Source organism: Colletotrichum abscissum (genome assembly GCF_030869225.1).
Source record: "Colletotrichum abscissum strain IMI 504890 chromosome Unknown Scaffold_38.1, whole genome shotgun sequence".
In the NCBI taxonomy this organism is placed as follows: Eukaryota; Fungi; Ascomycota; class Sordariomycetes; order Glomerellales; family Glomerellaceae; genus Colletotrichum; species Colletotrichum abscissum.
In genome coordinates, this window is record NW_026850298.1 from 83,026 (window position 1) to 93,500 (window position 10,475).

At 52.8% G+C, this 10,475-nt stretch overlaps 4 protein-coding genes across 4 annotated transcripts; 1 reads left to right on the plus strand and 3 right to left on the minus strand.

The window, feature by feature from the left end:
- Positions 1-174: 174 nt before the first annotated feature.
- On the minus strand, positions 175-1,275 carry CABS01_12484 (uncharacterized protein; the record flags this gene model as incomplete). Its single annotated transcript, XM_060545837.1, has 1 exon — positions 175-1,275. The coding sequence occupies one exon, from the start codon at positions 1,273-1,275 to the stop codon at positions 175-177; it is 1,101 nt and encodes a 366-aa protein (XP_060396372.1).
- A 1,602-nt stretch (positions 1,276-2,877) lies between these two features.
- Positions 2,878-3,773, minus strand: CABS01_12485 (glutaredoxin; the record flags this gene model as incomplete). The annotated part of the gene is made up of 2 exons (XM_060545838.1): positions 2,878-3,197; positions 3,248-3,773. 2 exons carry the CDS (start codon positions 3,771-3,773, stop codon positions 2,878-2,880), a joined length of 846 nt encoding a protein of 281 aa, XP_060396373.1.
- Positions 3,774-5,569: 1,796 nt separating this feature from the next.
- CABS01_12486 (uncharacterized protein) lies at positions 5,570-6,118 on the minus strand (the record flags this gene model as incomplete). The annotated part of the gene is made up of 1 exon (XM_060545839.1): positions 5,570-6,118. The coding sequence occupies one exon, from the start codon at positions 6,116-6,118 to the stop codon at positions 5,570-5,572; it is 549 nt and encodes a 182-aa protein (XP_060396374.1).
- A 1,034-nt stretch (positions 6,119-7,152) lies between these two features.
- CABS01_12487 (glutathione-dependent formaldehyde-activating) lies at positions 7,153-8,336 on the plus strand (the record flags this gene model as incomplete). The annotated part of the gene is made up of 2 exons (XM_060545840.1): positions 7,153-7,263; positions 7,416-8,336. Coding segments are annotated over 2 exons (1,032 nt in total), but the record flags the coding sequence as incomplete, so codon positions are not given.
- Positions 8,337-10,475: the final 2,139 nt, after the last annotated feature.

The window sequence follows — 10,475 nt, forward strand, 5'->3', positions numbered from 1 at the left end:
CGCCTTCGTCTCACTCTTCTTTCTATAAGCCTCTGTCCTGCAATATGTTTTACAAATAACGAGAAGAAGGGGGCATGGTGATAAATGAATCTGGTTCGGGAATCTTCGGAGCAAACTTTTATAGGGTCATCATGCATTCATAAGTATCCAATGTATCCTATCCCAGGTTAACCCTCACGAGACCTGCTCCCCACCCTCTCCCTCCGCCACATCAAGCTCCTGCTCAACCTCTTCCCCAGTAGGCTTCTCCCTCCCAGCCTCAGGCTCGACCTCCTCCCCCTCGACCTCCTCCGCCGCAGGACGCCACACATCCCCCCTCAACAACGTACACGCAGCATCCAGCATATCCCGGTGCTCGCACCCAATCTTCTCGCAAAACGTAGACGCGACGCTCATCGTCAGACCGGGAAGCACACTAGGATCTCCCGCCTCCCACCGCCGCATCTCATCAAAGGTATCATCCAGAAGCAGCCTCGCGTGGTGCCGCCCGTCCTCGTCGTCCTCGCCCGCTACCACCTTGCTATACAAGAAAAAGACGCCGTGGCGGATGGTGTTCTCCGCCATACACACGCCCATCTCGATAACCTCAGGCCGGCTCAGCCCGTTCGTCGTGGGAGCCCTGTACCTCCGATACCCTTGACTAGCGAGGTGCGCGAGGACTACTATGCCCGCGAGGTCTTGTGTAGAGAGGTCGTTGCGGACGTGGGCGATTTGACGGAACCGCACATCCTGACGGTTAGACTCGTGGACCTCCCTCAAAGCCAGGTGCCAGCCATCGGGTGGCGGCGCGTCGTGCAGTATAATCTCCTGGTGGATCAGCGACTTCACACAAGGGTCCCGGCGGGGGACGACGTCGTCCCTGTACCGTATCGAGTGCGTCTCCAAGTCGGCGACCGCCGAGCACTGCCAGAGCGCTCTCTTGAGGTTCGAGCGGATGGTGTCCGCCTTGTTCGCGTCCTGGAGCCCGTACTCCTCCCAGAAGGCGAGGTATGAGCCGTGGACAATATCCTCAATGTGCCGGTGCCGCGTCTCTAGCTCTCGGATGGTATCAAAGGTGTCTTTTGGGAGCACCTCGCGCTCGCGGGTGTCGGAGGCGAGGATGTGGTTGCGTGGTGCGCAGGGGTACCGGGCTGTGTTGACTCTTGTTACGGTGTGCTGGTAGCTATCCAGCAGGGCGCGGTTGGTCTTGCAGGTTGCTCGGAGGGCTTGGATCTGGGCAAAGTCTGCGTGCTCTGCTACGAGGAGGAGGAGGTGGCCGGGTAAGAGTGAAGACATTGTTATCCAAGGTTTAGATAGTAGTAAGGTATTGTAGGCGAATGTTGGAGTAGAGGTTGTACAAAACGCAGTTGGATGAACAAGGGGGGTTCGAAACAACCTCGATCGGCCTGCGATTGCCCTCTGACCCTCTGAGATGTGTGGTTGTGAGGAGAGGTAGCAGGAGGTGAGCCAGTATCGCTCTTGAAACTTCTGACCCCTTCGTTGCTCCTGCTGCCCTAGGCCTTGCTGTCAACCGTGGCCGTTCTGGTGTTCAGGCTTGCACCAGAGTATGTGAATAGTAGATATGTGAGAGTAAAAGCGAGAAATTGAACTTGAAGTGATTTGAAATGGAATGTTCTGTGAGAATCGAGTTCGTGATGCGGTAATGTGTGTAAGAGGTAGGCCACTCGCGTATAAGTAGTCAGGGCCCAGAGTGTTCTGAATCACTCCGCTCTTTAAAGTTGAGATTCAGATGAGATAGTTGACGAGAGCAGTGGTTCACAGTTCACAGCAAATCATCCAAAAGCTTTCAATCTGAGAGTTGAATAGTTGAGATGAGATACGGAAAAGAGACCAAGCAACAGAGATATAGCATCGCAAGTGCAAGTCAAGTGCGCACCCGGCTGTCCTTGAACGACGTCGCGATCGGCCATCCAGGTTCTCACTTGACGACACAGGCCGCACTCCGCCCCAGATTTCGTCCCTGTCCCAAAAATGGTGTCAGCGATCATCAAAGAGGGCAATTCTAGTATTATTGCGGCATTTTGATTTCACGGAATGGACCCAGTTTAGAGAAAGGTGCTGTGTAACCCGGTTGGTCTGGCCAAGCTATATGAGGCGCATCGTGACAGTTGCGCAAGGAGGGGCATAGCTAAGCCCCTCCACTCTCTTCCGACCACAATCCAACCCTGCCCCTCAGTGATGGCTCTTGATAAGAATAGTAGGTCCGAACTCAAAGAAGACAATTGGGCTGGAGCAGTACCGAGGAACGAAGATAACAGCACCGTCATCCTTATACCTTGAACGGCGTTTGTCGATAGAGGGAATCCTAATCAAACTCGAAGCGGGAAAAGAATCAACTAGGAAGTCGGCTCCAACCCGCGACCTTACAGAAGAGAAGCTGGCCGATATGGCTTCCATGTAGGCTCGTGATCTTATGATAATTATGTCTACAAGAGGAGCAACATCTTGGCGGCCTGTTGCCAAAAGAACCATGGTTTGGGAGCACACAAGAACAGGACACAAGCTGACAGCGAGCCATTTGCGTGTATACAACCGCACGAGGCGATGCCAGGTTACCAGTGCCGCCCTAGCATCTTCAATCACACTACTCATACACGTCCCTCATCATTACAAAACTTGCGCAGGCGTCTGCGGCACGCTTCGTCCAGCCTTCAGGCTCTGGCGAGAGCCCATGCCGTCCCCTTGAGTGCTTGCCGCCGAGAGCGCGCGAGCTCAACCGATCACCAACGCCAAAAATATGCAATGTCCAGTACTGGGGTACCCACCACCAGTTCGAACTCCCGTGATTCCCTAATGCCCGCTTCGCCTCGCCCACGATGATGCCATATGGTGGAAGTCGAGCAAATGTAGAAATAAAAGTTGAATGACTCAAGAGAGCTAGTTGTTTTTCTGGCTGTTGGCAGACCGTTCCTTCATCTCCACCTTCTTCTGCCCAAGGTCAATGATCCTGGGTACCAACTTCTTTTGGCTGTCAAGCTCGATGACATCGTCGCCTCCACCTATGCTCACACTATTTACCAAGATGTTGGGAACTGTCTTCCGGCCAGTCTTCTCGCCGAGGAAGGCCTGCAGCTGAGGGCCAAGAGGATGCTTATCCAGTTCGACAACGTATGGTGTGGGCTCGATCGAGTACTTTTCGAGCAATAATGCCTTGGCCTTCTTCGAGTACGGGCAGTAAGACTTGGAAAAGATGATGACTTGGTCTGGTTAGCTGGCATTCGTTTCACGAGTCTTGACGTTAACATACCTGGTGACTTCTTCAAGATGGAGTTCAACTCAACCTCGACAGCATGTTCCTCATCGCTCTCGTCCTTCTTCTTCTCCTCCTCTTCAGTCTCGGAGACTTCTTTACCATTGGCCGTCTTTTCCTTCTTCTTTTGTCCGGCAGCAGAGTTGCCCTTTCCGACGACGTCGCTAGGCGCATCAGGCTTCAGTGGTGATTTCTTGTTGGCAAGTTCCTTGGCCTTGTCTTCGGCGGCCTTCAGGCGTCCTTGCATATCCTTGGCGAGCTTCTCGTCGTCGGCGTCAACGTCGCCATCGGCATCTTTGTCAACAGGCACGTGGCCAGCTGCCTTGGGCTTATTCCCTTCCAGCACCGCTTGGCCCGGCGGTTGTTTGTGTTTCAGTCCATTGACCGTCTTGTGGTAGAAATCTTGAATGGTCCGCTCGTCTTTGACCTCGTTCGCTCGCAAGGAAGATGTGTAAAACAACACGAAGACGACACCAATCAGCACACCCACCAGGAGGGTGCGCAACTGCCTTTGCGAAGGCATCTGGAAGATTCTGTGTCGCGAAATGGCCGACGCTTGCAAGGGTATTTAAATGCGACGTGAGAAGCAGATTCGAGAAGTCGGTACTGAGAGTCGCAAACACGTCAATGGCGAGCGGCAGGATGGTACAACAGGCGGTGCGTCCCTCGTAAGGCTTTGTCGGTGAATGCCACGGTGGCTGGGAGTCGACAGCGGTGGGATCAAAATCGAGGAATGGCTGCCGCTGTGAGGCTCCCTTTTGTGTAACGATGCAGAAGCCCAAGCGTATCGGAGCTTCCCCAGCAATTGGGCGCTTTGAACAGGACGTTTCGAAGCCGGCGAGCGATGGGAGGATGGACCAGAGGAAGTTCCCCAATAACGGCACAAAGGGTACAAAGGCTCGTTGGTGATCGCAAGCAAAGGTGTAGTGCTAGTCAATTGTCGGATGTCGAGAAAGAAGTGCGTGGTTGTAGGCGTCGCGCGCGCTATCGTGAAGTCGAGAAGTGTCAAAAGGGGATGAAGGAGATGGTAGGTGAGCTATGGTAGGTAGGAGTGGGATCGACAATTTGGCTCCCGTGACTAACCACTCCAAGTGCGCTGGCAGGATGGCAGGTTGGAACAGACGGGGTACCTAAGTAAAAGGTACACGATGCGCAGTAGGATGAAGCCAGCAAGAGCCAGGTCGTCAATACCTCGGAAATGCTGCTTTGCTGGCGACTTCTCATCCCGGGGGAAGAGCTGAGGTGCGCCAATCCCCGAAGCCAAACCGCGACGGAAAATACCCGGGCCACTTGAGCGCGCCAAGATTAAGTACCTCGAACCCCGTATATGCACATCACCATCGGAGGCCAGCTTCGGTGGAGGTCCGGCTTTATGCACCAATCAGTGGGTCCGAGCAATACCGTCTTTAACAATCACCCATACTGTACATAATGCCTCTACACCCAGCTTCAAAACAGTATATTTCTATGCATCTATACGGCTCGGGTGATCGTCATCCTGATGGATCGTGGGGCCGTTCTCCGTGCGCAAAGGAAACATGACGGGACGGCTTGACTCGATTCGAAACAAAAACACATCTCATCTTTTCCTCGCCGGAGCCTCAGTGTACAAATCACAGTGACAGGTTGTCAATCGTCAATCTACTCAATTATTCCGCGGCTGCGTCAAGACGATAAACCTACCAGGTGCCAAGTACTCCAAGGTCATCAGCATGCCGTCATAACGAAAGGGAGACATCTCGAACCGCCAACGTTTCTTTAGCCGCTTCAGACTGAGAACCTGCTGGCGAGACGATTCTTGTCTCCGAGAGACTTGAGCAGCCCGCCGTTACAGTGTTACTCGATGCTAACAGGGATATGGAAGCGGTGCTGACACGATTTCGCCAACAGATCGCCCACGCTTACCAGCTTTCCCTGTAACAGATGGAGAACTTCATCCCCATACCTGACGCAATTACCGACAATCGCATTTCAGTATCCAATTCTTCTCAGACAAGTCCAGCAGGTTTTTCGCCTCAGCCAACGATCAACATCAAGCAAGGCACCTCGAAAAATCAAGAGAAGCGTCCATTATAGGCGAAAAGTGGTATTATTCTGCATTCTAAAAATATCGCCAGCCCTATCATCAACATCAAGTGCTATCGTCGCGCGTCCCGCCGATCCCGCGGCGGGCTCGGTTTCTTCATCTCATCATTCCGCACACACACAACTACCAGGTGGCTTAGTCAACAGCCGCCAGGACCATAGCTGCTCAAAGCCCAACTCATGCCAAATCTAAATACAAGCATTCGAAAACACGCCTTTCCATCACGGTCTCTCTCAAATCTCACGCTGAAATTTGTTATGCCTGACAACAGCGTGAGCTCGCAGCAACCGCATCGCAGAGTCAGCATGCCGGCTGTCGACGATATCCGCGACCGACCTCACGCGGCTCTGCCCTCGACCCATCGCCGCCAGCTTAGCTCGGTCAGGTAACGTCTGTTGGTCGCGGACTGGGTTCGTCCTCACTCCTCGTAGTTGCTGTGAGTCGTCGGAGTCTGAGTCGACATGGTCTGATGCTGCATCATTGTGCTTTGGAGACGGAGGAGGCGTCAACGTCGACTCAACATAGGGTGACGGTGATGATGGCTTTTCCGTGGCGATGAGATTTTGAAATAGTGGTACGATGTCTCTGAAGGTCTTCATCGCTTCGGGTTCGGGCTCGGCTGGCTCGACTTTCTTGTTTAACTTTGCGTGCTGGTGGCTCAAGTGAGCGTGTGTTGCGGCGCGTTCTCTGTGGCGCTGGAGGTGAGAGTGAAGCGACGATGGTGCGGCCTGTGCTTGCGAAGAAAGAAGCAGCAGAATTCCAAAGAGGGCAGTGGGCTGCATTATCGTAGGCGGGTTCGCGTGGCGTTTTTAAATTTCTGGACTCGATCTCGAGGTGGCTGGCTAGCTGGCTGGCTGAGCTTGATGAATTCCAGAGCTGAGGTTGGTAAACTCTCGTTCCCTTTGCAGTGTTTTGTATATGTTGGCTGTCTCGAGAGGTCTAGAACGGAACTGGAGGGCGCCGACGGTTTATATCCCAGACTCAACGGTTTTTTCTGCTACCAGACAAATGACGCAGGAAAAAACACCACAAACGTCATCAAACGGTGTCCAAAGTTGGAACAATCACGCCGGCGTCAAACGATGAAAAACCCGCCTTCGATCGGAATGTAGCCCTCCTCCGTCTCGGTGTGTGCCTCCCACCTAGGTCAGAACGATTCAGACCCTGTGATGCTTCAAGCCCGGTGTAACGTGTAAGCCGTGGGGCGCGAGAGCCCCCTTCCAGGGTCTGTCTGAGTCAACCACCCAACCCCTTCCTTCACAACACCACACATAACACCACAGCTGTCATTAATGACCTCTTCAAAATGCCTGTACCCCCCGAGGCCAAGAGAATCGTACAACGCCAGTGCTTCATTCAGTCTTAGGGATTGCCATACCGACTTTTCCATAGGATGCGGAGACTTCGATCGTCAGGCTATGCCCAAATTTTGTGTACGAGTCTGGTTCAAGGGTTATCCGCAGTAGACGATTGTCGTGTCCATCAAACGACACATCATACCTAGATGAATCATGGGCAAATATCAAAACTTGTTCAAGTTGATCTTGAAGAAACAAATTATCTGCCGCTTGTCAGCTTACTTCGCTTCTCTTGGGTTGGTTTTGTCTGCCTAAGGGTGATGCAAAAAGGGCACTGAAGAAGAGGGGAAAAGTGTCATCTGCAGCGATTAGATAAGAAACTTGCCTATTCAGGCCATCACCTGAACGCTGACTGGGCACGCTCGAATTCCCTCACCTCCTCGCCTGTCAACAAAGCCTTGCCCTCCTTCTCCTACTCCTCGTGCCCTTTCGTTTCACCTCTCCCCTCCATCTTCTTCCTCCTCTTACCCATCCATCCTTTCTTCTTTTTAGGAAGTTTTCACTTTTTTCTGACTCTGTTTGCCCAGGGTCAGGGTCCTTCCGAGACACCTCCTCTCTTTCAGGCCGATGTAAGTCACTCTCCCCTGCCTCCCAGCCCCCCGCAGACATCCCACTTACACACTTTTGCCAACCCAGACGGCAGACCTGCCACCCCCTTCCCACCCCCTTCTGCACGAAGAGAATACAAACCCTCGCCACCCTCTGGAATTCTTGAACAAAGGCACACCGCCGAGACCTGTCAACCGTCAGCAATCTTTCCAGGTCTGGACCCTTTGTCGTTGATCACCCGGGACGCAAACTACCCGGTCTCTCCACCTACGCACGACCGAAACGGGCCACAACCGTCGAGAAAAGGGAAAAGCCGAACCACACAATCGAGTCAACAAGAAACTTTCATACAAACACCACAATGTCTCGCTCCACCGCCGAAAAAGACCCTTCCATCTTCCCCCTCACCGGCGGCTGCGCCTGCGGCAACATCCGATACTCCCTCAATGCCCCGCCCATGGTCGTCCACTGCTGCCACTGCACCTCCTGCCAGCGTGAGACCGGCACCGCCTTCGCCCTCAACGCCGTCGTCGAGGGAGACGAGGTGACCCTCCTCCCGAGCAAGCCCGCCTCGCTGCTGCAGCCGCTGGCGTCGTTCCCGGAGTCTGCCTTTGATGATTGGACTCCCAGGCAGCATCAGCAGTCCAGGCCCGCCGACAATGTTCACGGGACGAGCGAGAACAAGGGCAAGGGCGATGATGATACTGATGATGCCGGCAAACGCCGCGTCCAGGCCGGTATCCCTTCACCCGTGATCCTCCCCGTCCCCGCCGACTCGGGCGCCCCTCAGCACATTGCTCGCTGTCCCGCCTGTCTCACGCCCGTCTGGAGCAACTACGACGGTACAGGCCCCCTGATGAAATTCCTCCGCGTCGGCACCCTCGACGCCCCTGCGCTGCTGGGCGGTCCGGATGTCTACATCTTTATGCGCAGTAAGCTTCCGTTCGTCGAGGTTGCGGACGATGGTAAGCCCCGCTTCGATGAATTCTATCCTACCAAGGAAGGCGTTTGGGGTCCCCAAGGTCTTGCGCGCCGGGAGAAGCTGCTCGTTCGGATTAGAGAGTGGAGGAAGGAGAATGGGCTGGATGGGTAGTGAATGGCGGTCAAAAGTGAGCGATAATTCAGAAATGGCATGTTTTGCTTGAATATTGCTGGAATTTACTCTTGTCTCTTGGTTGCATCCCTGTCTTTTCTTTCATGCCGTATGTTTCCTTCTGTCTATATTCCAGTCCTTTTTGCCAGAGAGGGGTGACCGGCCGTATGGGTCCCAAGGTCAACACTAGACCAGCTCGAGGTGCCGGTTCAAGTTTCTTGCTTCCTATCCAGACTAGACCCTCAGTATTGTGTACTATCTGGAGGAAGGGATCGGCGATTTAACCTTGACACAAAGGCAGTTGGATCTAAGGGAGTAATGTGAAACGTTCTCATATACCTAGCTTTAGGACTGACCGGTTCCCTGGGTCGTCTAGACAGCTTTTTCGCGGTCCAGGCCTGGGAATGTCTTAGGTTGCTGCCAAGGCCGAAGCAAAGATCCAGGCTCGGGCCCAGGCTCCCTTCAAGGGTTCAAATTCTACAGCGTTGGGTATCAGATGACCGTTACGCTCCCTTGAAGATGTGCTGCTTTGCGATTTTTGCCCGAGTTATGTGATGAAAGATTTCGGAGGTAACCTGAACTTACGCAAGTCTTTTGGCGAGGAGGATAAGGTCCGCAGGATCGGTCATCGAGCTTAAGTTCTCGGAAGTAGCCGTTAATGGGATATTCCGGACAGTGAAGGGGAGAATTTGGAGTTTGTTGGGGTTATCGACATGGAAATAGGAAGACTCGTGGCCTAGAGCTTCTAAGGAAAGGTAATTCGGAAACTGGTACGAGGCAAGAGTCCACCACGAGTCCCAAACGTGTCATCGAATTCATGACATGGTCCGGCCTCTACTATGTACCCGGGCCCACACTGCTTTTTCGACAGTGTTCTTGACTGAGTTGATTCCCGTTTCCTGATCGTCAGCAGTAGTGTGTTACCATCTACTAGAGTCGACAGAAGCCTGATCATCACATATTTTGTTTTCGGATATGAGGATCGCTGGCTTGGTGTATTGTTATGTATCCATGAATCAATAAAAAACTAGAACCTTTTCCCTTCGTCTGGAGCAATAGGGCCGTGAAGGTGACGCCGATGCAAGGTAGATGGCGCTAACCGAGCCTCCCCATGACAGCATGCCTACCCGAGGTTGTCAATCTGCCACCCAGGTCCCAAACTTTCATCCGATCAATTCTATCCCCACCCAGCCTGGATATACACCAGAGAAGAAAACCATATAGGTCTCGTCAATTCCATTTCCGTCACCAGCACAGCAGGCGCCCTCTAGGTCGGGGGTCAGGTCAAACTGCGGCGTGGGTGGTGGAGTGGTTTAACGGTCAACGAATTATTCGCGCCAACCAGCCTTACCCGACGACAGGCTCAGCGAGTTCGACTCCCAGCATGAGCGCCAAGAGATGTAGCCCCTAAATCGGCACCGGGGGAGGGTGAACTCTTTTTACTTGCTGTTGTGAATTGAGATTAGAATTGAAGGACGATTGTAATTGTTGTCAGAGGATCTTATCTTTCGATTTTATACATGCATCTCTCCTGGGAGTTCGATGCCATGACGGAACTCGTTAATCGACCGAGTCCTTTCAAGCCGCCTACCTTATCAAGATGTGCAAAGTGGTAGACTACGTCTTGCAAGACGTACATAGGATCGATCACCCGGAGCAGATAGATCCACCTGCCAATGTCGCAGCTCCAAATAATGTTTTTGAGATAGTAATAGATTTATGAGACAGTGCCTTGGAATGATCATCTTTGGTACCCAGATACCCCTAGCCATTTGGAAGTGACTCAATAAACGGTATGAGATAAGTCCATGTAGTCTTGGCTCATAACATAGCAGACCTTGATAAACCGTTCAAAGAGATTTGCGCATCGATGCAGAATGAGTGAGATGCAGTCGGCCATCGTGATTGAACTGATAAAGATTGCTTATATACCGCCAGGGCTCATGCTTCATCTGGCTCAACTATGTACGAATAACGCTAAATATATGTACGTGCTGAAAGTAAACGATATTTACGCAGTCTCCATCTCGAAGAAAAGGCTCTCCAGCGACTGTGAGACGAGCCGATGTCAACATAAACAATCCTCCTTCCACACACTACTCCTGGGTATCCCGTCATCAATTGTGGAAAGACGCCCTC